Source organism: Peromyscus eremicus, chromosome 5 (genome assembly GCF_949786415.1).
Source record: "Peromyscus eremicus chromosome 5, PerEre_H2_v1, whole genome shotgun sequence".
Lineage (NCBI taxonomy): Eukaryota > Metazoa > Chordata > Mammalia > Rodentia > Cricetidae > Peromyscus > Peromyscus eremicus.
The window spans coordinates 38,288,376-38,305,576 of NC_081420.1; the positions used below are offsets into that span (position 1 = coordinate 38,288,376).

General features: G+C 43.7%; 1 protein-coding gene across 7 annotated transcripts in view; it reads right to left on the reverse strand.

Moving 5' to 3' along the window:
- The window catches only part of LOC131911271 (cytidine monophosphate-N-acetylneuraminic acid hydroxylase), a 52,771-nt gene that overhangs the window by 18,719 nt on the left and 16,851 nt on the right, over nt 1-17,201 (reverse strand). For all 7 annotated transcript variants that reach the window (XR_009379316.1, XR_009379317.1, XM_059263257.1 and 4 more), the window contains one exon: nt 13,758-13,893. Coding sequence is in view for 5 of the 7 variants with exons in the window: in XM_059263257.1 (XP_059119240.1) it covers nt 13,758-13,893 (136 nt within the window). In the remaining 2 variants the exon portion in view is untranslated. The remainder of the gene's footprint in view (nt 1-13,757; nt 13,894-17,201) is intronic.

Consider the following 17,201-nt stretch of genomic DNA (forward strand, 5'->3'; position numbering starts at 1 on the left):
ACTCCAAACCACCACCTTTCTCAAAAGAACTGTAACTTGTCAGTTTCTGCATCATGTTGACATTGGTGCTGGGACAGAAAATGGGAGAGCCGGAGAAAATGGATTTGTCACTGCGATTCACCTGACAGTTACTTACACAGACACTACTACTAAGGAGAATTTGGCATCCTTGAACTTCAGGTTGGTTCTCTAGATCTGATAGTTAGTCAAACAGTTAAGCAGAACATGAACCAACATCTGTGTTTCTTTCCTGAAAACACTGTCACTGCCCTCAGAAGGCGCCCATGGCCTTGGCCTTGCTCCCACACCAGCATCTTCCTGATGTTTCAGTTCCCATGTGGGTGTGGGCATAGGTGCCCCCGTGAGCATTTGTATGTGGAGGTCAGAGGTTGATATTTTTGTCTTCCTCAACCACTCAGCCTTATTTTGGGGGAAAGAGTCTTTCACTGACCTGGAGCTCACTGACTGGCTAGGCTGCTGGCCAGCAGGGCCCAGCGAGCCATCTACATCTGACTCCCTAACACTGGGATTACAGGGGCACATGGCCAAACCCAGGCTCTACACAGGTGCCAATCACTAGCTTAGATCCTGGTGCTTTCGTGGCAAGCATATGAGTCCTGGGTCACCTCCCCAGATCTTCAGTTCCTAAATTAAAGCAGTATCACCACTGTCTCTCTTCTAAGAGTGGCTTCCCCTGCAGTGTGGCTCTGCCTCCTGAGCCAGGGATCTGTCCATCACTCCCCACCACAAAGCACAAACAGTGTGGACAAGCTTCCATAACTTCATGATAATCCTTGCCTCTTTTTCTACAGTAATAATGAAATCAGTGTCTCCACACCATTCTCCCAAGTGTCATGGGCAATGAGGATCTGACTGCTTACATACAGAATTGTGACTTTGAATGACTTTTACAGACAGTGTTGTGTTGAGAGGTTGAGCAATCCCTAAGTAAACACACACCTTCTCCAGCTCTTCTCTGAGATCCTGTGCTTTAAGCTACTTAATGCTTCCTTCATCTGAATGTTCTTCTCACTTTCCACTGCCAGTAACCATCCCTTCCTGGGGAACTGTAAGAGCTTCAAATTGTTCTCCAAACCAATGTTCTTTTGGCCCTTCCCACCATATAGACATATAACCCATCATCTAGTGATGTCCCTCTTTCTTACCAGACTCCTTCACTGGGCTCCTCAAACCTTCATAAAAGACCCCAAGCTGTGGATTATGGCAGACACTGTGGTGTCAGCCTGGGTCCCCACCTCTTGCCTGCTCTTGTCATAATGTCCCCTGCCCTAGCCCTTGGGCTGAGCTGCAGGCTCTCTCCCTAAAATCTTTCTTCCGTAGGGTCTCCCTGTGTAACTCAGGAGGGCCTAGAATTTTCTCCATGTACACCTGGCCTGAACTTTTGGCAATTCTCCTGCCTCTGCCTCCCGAGTGTTGGGTTTACAGGTGTGTGCTACCTGGTCCCATCATAAACTATGGTCTCTCAGCTCAGCACCTTTCTATCTTTTCTGGCCAGGCCCCACTTAATCTTTAAATATAGCTTTCACTAGTCCAGAAGTCATCTTTTTATCACTGCCCTGCTCCATGGCACTCATGACCCTGTATTACAACTGTTTTTTCTTCCTACAAACGAGAACTCTAAGGACAACCATTTTGCCTCTAGTCCCCTGCTCTCCAGCACTGTGCTCCTTTATAAACTCTACATCACCAAAAAGCAGAACCAGCACTGACCACGAGGAAGTCATCTTTTTAACCTTGGGTCATTCTTACTAATAATATTTGAAAGAGTCAACAAAGCTAGATAGCATCAACAAGATATAGAAAAGAAGATATAAAAAAGAAGGAAGCATCAGTCACAGGTCACACTGGGTGGTTCCAGGGCAGGGCCACGTGGTGAAAGACAGGTCTTGGCAGACTGAGCTACCATACCTTAATTATGAGACAAATGAAATCATAAGTGTGGGAGACGATAAAAGATGGTAGAGGCAGAGCTTACATCCCACACCACTGTGTCTTCTCCGGTATAGCCGTCACCACTCAACAGGAAGTCTAGGGCCATCCTCGAGTGATTTTTCCCATGAAAATGTATCTCAAAAACTGCTTTCTTTATTACTCAGAGAAATCAGAAAAGCACAGACACCATCATGCCCATCTGAAGCTGACACAGCTTTGCTCTTTGAGGGCAGGCAGTGTCTGTCCCCCCATGCCCAAGTCCCAAAGGTTTGCAGTAACTATACCCTAAAACTGATCTTCATGGAGCAGAGGGTACTCGCTCATAAAGTCCTAGCTGGGCTTTTAGTCACTGTGCGCGACAATTCTTAACCACACTGTACATGTAGCATAAAATGTTTTTATGAAAGCAAAATTTAAACATCTGGGAAATTTTGTTTAGTATTTAAAATGATAGAATGAAGCCTGGCATGGTGGTGAATGGCTGTAATCTTGGCACTCAGGAGGTTGGGGCTGGGGAAATCACAAGTGTGAGGCCAATGTGGCATGCATAGCAGGATTCTATCTCAAAAAAAGAAAGAAGAAAGAAAGAAAGAAAGAAAGAGAGAGAGAGAAAGAAAGAAGTTAGATGAAAACTAAAATAAAATGTAGTTCCAAATACTGTAAAATGGGTTTTAATTTTCTCAAGAGAGTATAAACTCTACAAAAAAATGTACATTATAGCACAATTTGCTTGTGACACAAATATGGCTTAAATACTCTGTTTTGAATTTGGGGGCTTCTTCAGAAGCATCATGTTGTAAAATTGTGTATGTACATACGACATAGAAGTAGGCATGCAATTGTCTAGGGCGACTGATGGGAGGGGGAGAAGGGAAGGGGAGGGTATGGGGGAAATACATGCAACGTGTGGTATCTATACGATGTGGTATATTATACGAGAACTTTTTCAAATAGATGCAGCTTCAGAGGAGAAGAAGAAAGGCGAGGAGACAACTCAGCAGGTCAAAGCACTCGACACCAAACCTGCCAGCCTGAGTTTGATCCCTGGGACTTCCGTGGTGAAGTAGAACTGAGTGCTGCAGGTTGTCCCAACCCTCCCCCGCACACTAAATAAATAAATGTAACTTTACGTAAAAGAATAATCATGTTTCCCTGAGGGCAGAAGGACAGCTCTCTGAATGGCCAGCAAGGAGAGGGTAATATTGGGTGAACAGGAGCCCCAACTAATAATCTACATGAATGAAATGGCATAAGGAAATCTGTTTCATATACTAATTTAAAATCACCAAGTTCGCCCTTTGGCCTTTAACTTTTCCGATACACTTAGACTCCATTGCTCGCATCTCTGTGGGGTACAGTCCCATGGGCTTTAGTGCAGATTTGTGTGAGCCCCAGTCAGAACACAGGTTCATCACTCCCCAAACATCCTTGCATTATGCTTTGCTGTCTCCCAACCCGTCACCTCTGATGAAGACTGGTCTGTGCTTCATTCCCATGGCTTTGCTCTTTTACTTGATTGTCATATAAACAACATCATAAGGTCTGTGACCTTCTCAAGCTGCTTTCTGTCACTCCCCAATGCCTTTGAGATTTATTCATGCCCTGTGCAGCAACAGTTCTTACTGCAGAGCAGATGGTATTACTCATGAAGATGTGCTCTCCGGGGGCTCAGGTAGTACTGTGTGTGCTTTGGAGCAGCTAAACTGTACACTTAACTAACAGAGTATTGTAAAAGCAAAATTTAAACATCTATAAAATTGTAGTTAGCATTTAAAGTGATAAAATATGTTAGGCATGGTGATAGATGCCTATGACCCCAGCCAACATTCATGAAGCTGAGAGTAAAGGATCACAAACCTCAAATTATGGTTTCACAGTCAGTTTATCCTTTTTTATGTGAGTTGACTTGGTAATTATGAACCAAGATATTATTTATATTTGCATATAGTTTTATGTAGTAGAAAAAATACTTGTGTTTATGTTGCATTTGTTTAACTCTGTGAAGCTGTGTTACTGTGCCTGTGTGAAACACCTAATGGTTTAATAAAGAACTGGCCAATAGCAAGGCCAGAGAAAGGAGAGGCGGGGCTGGCAAGCAGAGAGTATACATAGAAGAAGAAAACTGGGAGGAGAGATCTAAGATCTAGGAGCCAGAGAAGGAGGAGGACTCCAGGGGCCAGCCACCCAGCCAGCCACGAAGTAAGAGTAAGATTTACAGAAGTGAGAGAACGGGAAAAGTCCAGAGGTGAAAGGTAGACAGGATAATTTGAGATAAGGAAAGCTGTCTAGAAACGAAGCCAAGCGAAGGCCGGGCATTCATAATTAAAACTAAGCCTCCATGTGTGATTTATTTGGGAGCTGGGTGGTGCCCCCCCCCAACCCCAAAAAAGAGTAAAAACCCAACAACAACAGTTTTGGGTGAATAAAGGTTTGAATTTCAACAGAACCAAAGCCCGACAGGGGAAACGCTAGACCACATAGTAAGGCTAGGTTTAAAGCGGCCTCCGAACTGTCTCCAGGGTCGCTGAACCATGCTACATCGCTATCAGCAACATGGAAGAATGCTGCTAACCCTCATGGCCATGCTGCTGTGGCGTGCCCCTCGCCTCCATTGGGGCTCCTGTAACTATCTTATCATGGCTTATTGGCTGTCTAAATGCCTTCCTCGTACACCAAGGAAACAAACCCGATTAAAAAGAGAGCTATGGAACTGAACAGAGAGTTCTCAGAAGAAATACCCATGGCTAAGAAATATTTCTAAAACTTCTTAGCCATGAGGGAAATGCAAATTAGAACTACTTTGAATGACTTTTACAGACAGCATTGTGTTGAGAGGTTGAGCACTCCCTAAGCAAACACACACCTTCTCCAGCTCTTCTCTGAGATCCTGTGCTTTAAGCTACTTAATGCTTCCTTCATCTGAATGTTCTTCTCACTTTCCACTGCCAGTAACCATCCCTTCCTGGGGAACTGTAAGAGCTTCAAATTGTTCTCCAAACCAATGTTCTTTTGGCCCTTCCCACCGTATAGACATATAACCCATCATCTAGTGATGTCCCTCTTTCTTACCAGACTCCTTCACTGGGCTCCTCAAACCTTCATAAAAGACCCCAAGCTGTGGATTATGGCAGACACTGTGGTGTCAGCCTGGGTCCCCACATCTTGCCTGCTCTTGTCATAATGTCCCCTGCCCTAGCCCTTGAGCTGAGCTGCAGGCTCTCTCCCTAAAATCTTTCTTCCATAGGGTCTCCCTGTGTAACTCAGGAGGGCCTAGAATTTTCCATGTACACCTGGCCTGAACTTTTGGCAATTCTCCTGCCTCTGCCTCCCGAGTGTTGGGTTTACAGGTGTGTGCTACCTGGTCCCATCATAAACTATGGTCTCTCAGCTCAGCACCTTTCTATCTTTTCTGGCCAGGCCCCACTTAATCTTTAAATATAGCTTTCACTAGTCCAGAAGTCATCTTTTTATCACTGCCCTGCTCCATGGCACTCACGACCCTGTATTACAACTGTTTTTTCTTCCTACAAACGAGAACTCTAAGGACAACCATTTTGCTTCTCCAGCACTGTGCTCCTTTATAAACTCTACATCACCAAAAAGCAGAACCAGCACTGACCACGAGGAAATCATCTTTTTAACCTTGGGTCATTCCTACTAAAAATATTTGAAAGAGTCAACAAAGCTAGATAGCATCAACAAGATATAGAAAAGAAGATATAAAAAAGAAGGAAGCATCAGTCACAGGTCACACTGGGTGGTTCCAGTGCAGGGCCACGTGGTGAAAGACAGGTCTTGGCAGACTGAGCTACCATACCTTAATTATGAGACAAATGAAATCATAAGTGTGGGAGACGATAAAAGATGGTAGAGGCAGAGCTTACATCCCACACCACTGTGTCTTCTCCGGTATAGCCGTCACCACTCAACAGGAAGTCTAGGGCCATCCTCGAGTGATTTTTCCCATGAAAATGTATCTCAAAAACTGCTTTCTTTATTACTCAGTGAAATCAGAAAAGCACAGACACCATCATGCCCATCTGAAGCTGACACAGCTTTGCTCTTTGAGGGTAGGCAGTGTCTGTCCCCCCATGCCCAAGTCCCAAAAGTTTGCAGCAACTATACCCTAAAACTGATCTTCATGGAGCAGAGGGTACTCGCTCATAAAGTCCTAGCTGGGCTTTTAGTCACTGTGTGCGACAATTCTTAACCACACTGTACATGTAACATAAAATGTTTTTATGAAAGCAAAATTTAAACATCTGGGAAATTTTGTTTAGTATTTAAAATGATAGAATGAAGCCTGGCATGGTGGTGAATGGCTGTAATCTTGGCACTCAGGAGGTTGGGGCTGGGGAAATCACAAGTGTGAGGCCAATGTGGCATGCATAGCAGGATTCTATCTCAAAAAAAGAAAGAAGAAAGAAAGAAAGAAAGAAAGAGAGAGAGAGAAAGAAAGAAGTTAGATGAAAACTAAAATAAAATGTAGTTCCAAATACTGTAAAATGGGTTTTAATTTTCTCAAGAGAGTATGAACTCTATAAAAAAATGTACATTATAGCACAATTTGCTTGTGACACAAATATGGCTTAAATACTCTGTTTTGAATTTGGGGGCTTCTTCAGAAGCATCATGTTGTAAAATTGTGTATGTACATACGACATAGAAGTAGGCATGCAATTGTCTAGGGCGACTGATGGGAGGGGGAGAAGGGAAGGGGAGGGTATGGGGGAAATACATGCAACGTGTGGTATCTATACGATGTGGTATATTATACGAGAACTTTTTCAAATAGATGCAGCTTCAGAGGAGAAGAAGAAAGGCGAGGAGACAACTCAGCAGGTCAAAGCACTCGACACCAAACCTGCCAGCCTGAGTTTGATCCCTGGGACTTCCGTGGTGAAGTAGAACTGAGTGCTGCAGGTTGTCCCAACCCTCCCCCGCACACTAAATAAATAAATGTAACTTTACGTAAAAGAATAATCATGTTTCCCTGAGGGCAGAAGGACAGCTCTCTGAATGGCCAGCAAGGAGAGGGTAATATTGGGTGAACAGGAGCCCCAACTAATAATCTACATGAATGAAATGGCATAAGGAAATCTGTTTCATATACTAATTTAAAATCACCAAGTTCGCCCTTTGGCCTTTAACTTTTCCGATACACTTAGACTCCATTGCTCGCATCTCTGTGGGGTACAGTCCCATGGGCTTTAGTGCAGATTTGTGTGAGCCCCAGTCAGAACACAGGTTCATCACTCCCCAAACATCCTTGCATTATGCTTTGCTGTCTCCCAACCCGTCACCTCTGACGAAGACTGGTCTGTGCTTCATTCCCATGGCTTTGCTCTTTTACTCGATTGTCATATAAACAACATCATAAGGTCTGTGACCTTCTCAAGCTGCTTTCTGTCACTCCCCAATGCCTTTGAGATTTATTCATGCCCTGTGCAGCAACAGTTCTTACTGCAGAGCAGATGGTATTACTCATGAAGATGTGCTCTCCGGGGGCTCAGGTAGTACTGTGTGTGCTTTGGAGCAGCTAAACTGTACACTTAACTAACAGAGTATTGTAAAAGCAATATTTAAACATCTATAAAATTGTAGTTAGCATTTAAAGTGATAAAATATGTTAGGCATGGTGATAGATGCCTATGACCCCAGCCAACATTCATGAAGCTGAGAGTAAAGGATCACAAACCTCAAATTATGGTTTCACAGTCAGTTTATCCTTTTTTATGTGAGTTGACTTGGTAATTATGAACCAAGATATTATTTATATTTGCATATAGTTTTATGTAGTAGAAAAAATACTTGTGTTTATGTTGCATTTGTTTAACTCTGTGAAGCTGTGTTACTGTGCCTGTGTGAAACACCTAATGGTTTAATAAAGAACTGGCCAATAGCAAGGCCAGAGAAAGGAGAGGCGGGGCTGGCAGGCAGAGAGTATACATAGAAGAAGAAAACTGGGAGGAGAGATCTAAGATCTAGGAGCCAGAGAAGGAGGAGGACTCCAGGGGCCAGCCACCCAGCCACCCAGCTAGCCACGAAGTAAGAGTAAGATTTACAGAAGTGAGAGAACGGGAAAAGTCCAGAGGTGAAAGGTAGACAGGATAATTTGAGATAAGGAAAGCTGGCTAGAAACGAAGCCAAGCGAAGGCCGGGCATTCATAATTAAAACTAAGCCTCCATGTGTGATTTATTTGGGAGCTGGGTGGTGCCCCCCCCAACCCCAAAAAAAGAGTAAAAACCCAACAACAACAGTTTTGGGTGAATAAAGGTTTGAATTTCAACAGAACCAAAGCCCGACAGGGGAAACGCTAGACCACATAGTAAGGCTAGGTTTAAAGCGGCCTCCGAACTGTCTCCAGGGTCGCTGAACCATGCTACATCGCTATCAGCAACATGGAAGAATGCTGCTAACCCTCATGGCCATGCTGCTGTGGCGTGCCCCTCGCCTCCATTGGGGCTCCTGTAACTATCTTATCATGGCTTATTGGCTGTCTAAATGCCTTCCTCGTACACCAAGGAAACAAACCCAATTAAAAAGAGAGCTATGGAACTGAACAGAGAGTTCTCAGAAGAAATACCCATGGCTAAGAAATATTTCTAAAACTTCTTAGCCATGAGGGAAATGCAAATTAGAACTACTTTGAATGACTTTTACAGACAGCATTGTGTTGAGAGGTTGAGCACTCCCTAAGCAAACACACACCTTCTCCAGCTCTTCTCTGAGATCCTGTGCTTTAAGCTACTTAATGCTTCCTTCATCTGAATGTTCTTCTCACTTTCCACTGCCAGTAACCATCCCTTCCTGGGGAACTGTAAGAGCTTCAAATTGTTCTCCAAACCAATGTTCTTTTGGCCCTTCCCACCGTATAGACATATAACCCATCATCTAGTGATGTCCCTCTTTCTTACCAGACTCCTTCACTGGGCTCCTCAAACCTTCATAAAAGACCCCAAGCTGTGGATTATGGCAGACACTGTGGTGTCAGCCTGGGTCCCCACCTCTTGCCTGCTCTTGTCATAATGTCCCCTGCCCTAGCCCTTGGGCTGAGCTGCAGGCTCTCTCCCTAAAATCTTTCTTCCATAGGGTCTCCCTGTGTAACTCAGGAGGGCCTAGAATTTTCCATGTACACCTGGCCTGAACTTTTGGCAATTCTCCTGCCTCTGCCTCCCGAGTGTTGGGTTTACAGGTGTGTGCTACCTGGTCCCATCATAAACTATGGTCTCTCAGCTCAGCACCTTTCTATCTTTTCTGGCCAGGCCCCACTTAATCTTTAAATATAGTTTTCACTAGTCCAGAAGTCATCTTTTTATCACTGCCCTGCTCCATGGCACTCGCGACCCTGTATTATAACTGTTTTTTCTTCCTACAAACGAGAACTCTAAGGACAACCATGAGGCCACATGTGTCCCACCAAGTCACCAATGTGGGGCCTGAGCTGTGCTCCCCCCTCTACTGGCTTAGTCTCCTGCTCACAAAGCACAGCTGGGGGCTGAGATCCAGGGTTTACTCAATCTTCTGGCTCATTTCACAAGTATTTTCCCTGCAACGTCTCCAATCACTTCTGCCTCCCAAGTGTCCTGTTCCCTGCCAATGTCAAATGATACTGCTACTGAAAAGCCAGGGCTTTGTTTTCCCTGACTGGATGAGAACTTTCCAGAGAATTCCATCTACTTCCTGGAGCCAAGTGTTAGCGAAAGAAAACAATAACAGAGCAAATTCCAGTGGCTCCTTCCTATAATGAGTCCCTCATATGCGCTGAGGCAAACATCCCTGCAAGCTCAGGACCAGCCTGGGATCCTGCATCAGACAGACCCTGTCTCAAAAAAGCAAACAGAGAAGAGAGGTGGAGCCAGTAGAGCAGAGGAAAGAAGGAGCCACAGGATTCTCTTTCTGCTCTTGAAATGAGAAGAAGAAGAAGGCTTCTTCCCCAGGGTTTCAGGCAGAGCTGTTTCCCTGCGTGAGCACTGGACTTGTGTTTCCCTTGGGAATACGATGTAATGCCTCTGCTTCTCCTTCTTGTCCCTGTACAAAGTAGCAGCGGGTATGTCTACAGTTCACTACTGAGCTGTGATACACAGTCATTTCCCTGATCTTAGAATTCTTTTTCCAGAAAATTTGCTTTCCCTAAACTATGGTAGAGTCAAGAGAGGAAAGGAAGAGAGAAAAGAAAAACCTACTTCCTGGGAACCTTTCATATTCCTGATATTATGTGAAGACTTCGTGTCTATTAATTACCTAGACTTCCCAAAATAACTTTTAAAGTTGGGTATGGTAATACAAGTTTATAACCTCAATACTGGGGAGTTTGAGGCAGGCGGGTAACAAGTTTGAAGCAAGCTTAAACTACATAGGAAGTTCTTGTCTCAAGAAAATAACCGTAACAGTAACACTTGGATATCATTCATATTGTGTCCTGTTCACAGACATTTGGGGTTCCACTTGATGTCAGTCAGCCTTGGGTTCCCCTGTTAGTAGAGCGTATTTCCAAACTTTAAGCAGTGTAAAATCCAAACTGTCAGCTCTCCCTGCTATGCTACACTGCCCACTCCCACAGTGACACACTTCCTCCAACAAGGCCACACCTCATAATAATGCCACTCCCTTTAGGGGCCATTTTCTTTCAAACCACACAGTCTAACCCTCTGAAACCATAAGCTCAATTAAATGCTTCCTTTTATAAATTGCCTTGGTCGTGGTGTTTCATCACAGCAATAGAAAAGTAACTAAAACAGAAGAGAATGCAATTCTACTAAAGTCAAAATGTTCATGTTTATAGAAATTATCAAAACACTTTAGTACCTGTCATGGTTTCTTTATCAAGAATGACCAAGCACTTGGAAGTACTAAATAGTTAGGATTTGACTTTACCACAGTCTCTACTAAAATATCAAGTGTCCTTGCCACTAGATGATAAGATCATGATGTATTATATAATTACCTAGGTTTTGTTATTCCTCTAGATATGAACATCTCTAACACTGTTATATGATAAATGCATGTAATTTTCTATCATTTTGTGTGTAATATGTATTTATATCTGTGTGCATGTGTGTGTGTGTGTGTGTGTGGTACGAATGAATGTGTGAGGTGTGTCGTGTAGAAGCCAATATTGGATATATTCTGAAACAGTTCTCCATCTTATTTTTTTAAGATTTATTTATTACGTCTACAGTGTTCTGCCTGCATGTGTCCCTGAAAGCCAGAAGAGGGCACCAGACCTCATTACAGGTGGTTGTGAGCCACCATGTGGTTGTGAGCCACCATGTGGTTGCTGGGAATTGAACTCAGGACCTTTGGAAGAGCAGTCGGTGCTCTTAACCACTGAGCCATCTTTCCAGCCCTCCATCTTATCTTTTACGACACTCTCTTTTGATGATTCTGCTACACTGAGCCCCAGGGGTTCTTCCTGTCTCCACCTCTCTAGTACTGGAATTACAGCCAGGCACTGCCACACCTGGTTTTTCAAATGGGTGCTAGAAAGCCACACTCAGGTTCTAAGAATTAAGAATGTATAGCAAGCATTTTACCAACTGGGTCAGCTCCCTAGCCACTCAGTCAATTTTTTAAATTAAAAAAAAAAAAATAGTGGATTTGTATACCCTGTTTTGCATATTTCACATATTTTGAATATTTAGGTTACATCAATTCAGAGAGTAATTTTCATTAGAAATACTTGATCTAGCTCTAGATTTCATAAAACTTATGGTTCAAAATTAGATTTATATGCTTGTTGATCAAGCCATATTTAAAGATTTTCCAATAACGAAATCAAGTACAAAAAAGTTATCTTTGTGTAATATTCAAATATACATTAACAAAATTGATTCTTCAGAATTCATTTGATTTTGAAACAAAAGCATATCAGTTTCTGTTGCTTGAATCCTAATGGTCTTTTAATAAAACCCCAGAGCCAGATAATGGGGTAAATACAGAGAGATCAGAGAGACAGAGGAACAAGCTACTAGAGAAACTTCTCACCTAGAGAAACTGCTCACCTCGCCAACTCCACGCATCCTCTGACTGAAAGCCTTTGAGTCCTCAGCCAAAAGGGGTCCAGCTGAAAAGCCTCTAGCCAAAAGGGGCTAAGGTCCTGTCTCCTCACGCCTTATATACCTTTCTCTGCTCAGCCATATCACTTCCTTCCTAGCGCTGGGATTAAAGGCCTGTGTGCTTCCCAAATACTGGTAGCAAAGGCATGAGATCTCAAGTGCTGGGATTAAAGGTGTGTGCCACCACTGCCTGGCTCTGTTTTCTCTCCTACTGAATCAATCCCATGTAGTCCAGGGTAGCTTTGAACTCACAGAGATCCAGATGGATCTCTGCCTCCCGAGTGCTAGATTAAAGGTGTGTGCCACCATTGCCCGGCCTCTATGTTTAATCTAGTGACTTGTTCTGTTCTCTGATATTCAGACAAATTTTATTAGGGTACACAATATATCACCACAGGTTTCTAAACTTGTCTGCCTAGAAGTAAGTTGACTCATTCTGTATCAATTCATTGACATGAACATTGATATCAAAGGAGTAGCACGCATACCCCCTTCAGAAAAGATGTATCAGAGTCCTAAACCCGAGTTCACAGAGTGTGACCTCTGCTTGGAGAGAATATCTTTACAGAGGTAATCAGGCTAAAATGAGGCCATAAAAGGGAAACTTTAAATAGACCCTTCCCCCAGCAACTTGCTTTAAACTCTCGGCTTCCGGATCCGGGAGACACAGATTTCTGTTGCTCTGAACGCTGGCTAGTTTGCAGCACCATTTGGTTTTGGGGTTTTTTGTTGTTGTTGTTGTTGTTGTTGTTGTTGTTGTTGTTGTTGTTTTGTTTATCACCCCAGGGGAGTAAGATGTAATGCAGATTCTTTTCCTCAGAGCTTTGCACTGAGCTTTTTCATGTGTGTTGTGATGCAGAGGGTGAATGTGAAGCACACTATGGCAGTGTGTCTTGGAAAACATGGACTGAACAGTCGTCTAGTCTGGTCTAGTCTCCTGCGACCTATCCAGGGAGCATTGGCAAGAGACACTTTCTTTCCCTCTTTCTTTTCTCTACACTGAGATGCAGTGGAGAAAGACAGCCAGGTAAACCAGGGTTTGCTTCTCAACTTCCCCTCCCTCGGAGAGGCTCTTTGTCTTTCTTGGTTTCACATCCTCCCTCTCCAGCAGATGTACAAAGCCTTCCTCACAGCGTCACTGGCGGAACTATTTCGATGAGTTAGTTAAAAGCCCCCTCCCACCCCCGTTCACTTCCTGCCACGTGCTTAATAACTGTTGTTTGTCTCCTGCCTTCCCGAAGGATCTTTCAGTGTCTATCTGCACCAACTCCGGTGGCTTTGGTTCATCTGTTGGCAACTAGTTAGAAAGCTGTAAACTATTGGGGTGGAGAACTAGGTCAGTAAGGCACTTGCCAGTGAGGACCTTGCAAGTATAAGTTGATCCTCAGAACTCGTGAAAAAAGCCAGACTCAGTGGCACACACTTGTAATCCCAGGGCTGGGTGGACAGAGACGGGCAGGTTCCTGGTGCTCACTGGCCAGCTAGCCTAGTCTTCTTTCAAGGTCCAGACTAGTGAAAGGCCTTGTCTCAAAAAAAGGTGGATGTTACCAGAGGAACAGACAACCAGCTCACACATGCACACACCCCTACACACACACACACACACACACACACACACACACACACACACACACACGGAGATGTTTTGGATTCTCCCAATCCTTTTGTCATTACACAATGCACTTGTAGCAAAGTCACTCATTCTGACAGATACTAAGTGTAAAATAGTGAAATGCAGGGCCTACTTGTCAGATGGGTGAGATTCCACAAAATACCCAGCAAAGGGACAGTAGATTCGAGGCTGTAGGTCCTTCACCAGCTGAGCTTTGTAATTCAGAAGCTTTCTTCTCTCCGCCTTAATGAACTGGGCTTTCCACTCCTCTGAAACGACACGTGTAGGGTTAGTGTTCTTTGTTCAGAAGCCTTCGAAAGTGAATGCCCTAGCTCCCAGCTTCTCAAACTGGGTTGTGACCCAACATGGGGGTGTGTTAACTAAATGTGGAGGTCACAAGAAAATCAACAGCTATAAGTTTTCTGAGAATTCAAGAAAACTTAATTCAAAATAAAACACAAAATGGCACTGCTCACTGTGGTGCCTTGTGACATCACCACTCATGTAATGTCACCGAAGCCTTGGTGTTGAGCACACAACAGGTGAGCTTCGCACTGGGCATGTCATCACACAACACAACATAATCAATTATGTGTGCCTTGGCTCACATTCAAAACCACTGTATGCTGTGAACTGTGTGTTTTTACTGCACACACCACCCTTCTTGTTCTTCTAGAAACAGAATGGTTTAAGTGTGGAAAACAAAGACTTTTCATATTTTCTTAGCATCCTCCCTAAGAATGTATCAAATTAGTGCATCTTTGGATTATACTGTGCTAGGATGCTTGATTTTTTTTAAAATTGCTGTTTGAGTTGTTGACTTGAGTTTCACAAAATTTAATACTTCAATGAATTTTGACTTGAGATCAGGATGGAATTTCCAAAAACTTATGAAATAGTCCTAAACGTAATTCTGCTGTACGGTAATATATATTTATGTGAATGGGATTCTCAGAATTGATCATAAAATCAAACTATCAATCAACTTTGAAAACTGCTGGAGATACCTCACATCCTACTGTATCAAATATTCAGCCAAGATTAATTCTTTATATAAATAAGTAAGTATAACCATTTTGAAGCATAAAAATTTGTTTCATCTTTAATAAATACTGAATTATATGTATAGCAAAGAATTATTTTAAAATAAATTTGTTTATAGCTTATCAGCAAATATTTGATTTGTTTACTGATTTTATAGACTGATATGCTCAGGGCTGCATAAAAATTTCTTTGGTGCCAAGCGATCACAAACGGAAAAGTTTAATGAATCTTGCTCTGCTTGACAGGGACTTGCTCAGGAGAAAAAAAATTGGAGAGGCAACTAAGACAGAAGTAGAATTAATCCCTGTGATACTGGTGGAGATTATCCTCAGCTTGATTTAGCAAAATTTGATTATTTACCAGGAGATCAGCCACGGGTCCCAAGCTTGCTTCTTGTTTGTTCTATTTTTGGAGACTCCAGTTTAATCAGGGGTCAGTGTGAACAGCCCTACTTTGTAGACAAGCCCATTCTATGTACACTCTAACTCCTTTAATCGTTAACCTTTTACTAGTGTGTACGTGACTACTGCCCTGGTCCATTATAAAACCGAAATCTCTTCTTGTAACTGAAAATTCACAGTGACTAAGATCTCCAGCATGGTTGTTAGTCATATTTAGGATCAAAGCCCAGCCCACCACTTACAGAATTGAGTAAGTACCCTAACTTCTGTGCCCTCCTCTTTCAATGGACTCGTTATAAATGCCTCACAAAGTCCCCCACTCTCTTTAATTCTTTCCCTTCCTCCCAGTGTTTATGACACACCTTCTACGCTCCGGAGGTGCTCTGGGGTACTAAGCATACAGTACTGAAGAAGATTGTAAGTCTTATGAACAAGAAATGGAAAGTGCTCCCAAAGAATCTTTTTCCTAGTGAGAGAAGTCAGTTTTTAAAAGGGAAATAAAGTGACTATATAAAGTGATGATGTGAATAGTACAGCAAGGCGGTAAGGTGGGGAGTGTCCACGCTGAGGTGGGGTGGCACGGTCACCCTTAGACAGGGCAGTCAGGGACTGTCTATACTGAGGTGGGGTGGCATGGTCACCCTTGGATAGGGCAGTCAGGGAGTGTCTACACTGAGGTGGGGTGGCATGGTCACCCTTGGACAGGGCAGTCAGGGAGTGTCTACACTGAGGTGGGGTAGCACGGTCACCCTTGGACAGGGCAGTCAGGGAGTGTCTACACTGAGGTGGGGTGGCATGGTCACCTTTGGACAGGGCAGTCAGGGAGTGTCTACACTGAGGTGGGGTGGCATGGTCACCCTTGGACAGGGCAGTCAGGGAGTGTCTACACTGAGGTGGGGTGGCATGGTCACCCTTGGACAGGGCAGTCAGGGAGTGTCTACACTGAGGTGGGGTGGCATGGTCACCCTTGGACAGAGCAGTCAGGGGACAGACAGTAGTTGAATTGAGACACATGGGAAATTGCTAGTCGTGTGGAGTTTAGCAGCAAGAAGCCCCCAGGGAATGAAAATAGTCAACATAACAAGCTAGGCCAGGGGTAGGCCAGGAGCGCTAGCCTGAGGACACTAGCAAACAGCAAAGAGCCGACTGAGCACAGTGGGAGGCCATTGGTCCGAGATGTCTAGGATTAAACAGGACTTAGAGTTGGGGCACACAGAGTAAGAGAGGTGGTTCTAGAACTCTTGAAATTGAAATCTGATGGAGATAAGGACATAGAAAAAAAATAAACATTACACTAAACTTGACATAATCACTATCAATATCTTTTATACACCAGACTTTTAAAAATGCATATGCATGTATTTGCATTACACACACATACATGGGATTATGCTACTTATATACAAGACCTTTAAAAGTGCATATGCATGTATTTGTATCACACACACACACACACACACACACACACACACACACACACACGGGATTATGCTAGTTGACCTTCCATAATTATGTGTTTGCCTTTCAGTGCATTTTAACTCTTATGGACAAAGTGTTCCCTCTTCCTCTGGTGGCTACACATCTTGGGAAGCAATGGACACAAACGCACAGAAGAAACAACAGACTAGCTGGGAATGCTAGCTTCCTCCTCTGGGTGGGGTGTTTGGGCCACAGTGTACCACAAGTCTCATTTACCAAACACGGTAAGCTATTAGTACTTACAGGATATAAAACTGAATGAGCTATCTCATATGTACGCTTTCCTCATATAAAGCCCAACACTGCCCTTGGATCCAGAGGAAGGGCTCCAGGGTGGGAATCTACACTGTAGAGTCTCCTCCTCGGCTGTGCCACCCATCAGCCCTCCACAGGACCATTAGGAAGTAGCCACACCAAGTCCCATGCCCTGTATTCTTGACCTCGTCCTAAGATCACTGAGGGCAGAGTTACCCATTCCATCCTTCCTTGTCCCTCACTGTGCCCCACCCTGTGATACTCAGTGACTGTGTTTCTTAGCTCCTCCTAGACACTCCCTCCCCCAGGCACTCCTTCATATCAGTGTTCCCTGCATACTCTACCATCCCGTTCTAAACTGGCAACCTCAGTGTGTTGTGTCTGTGGTTTGTAAGTCT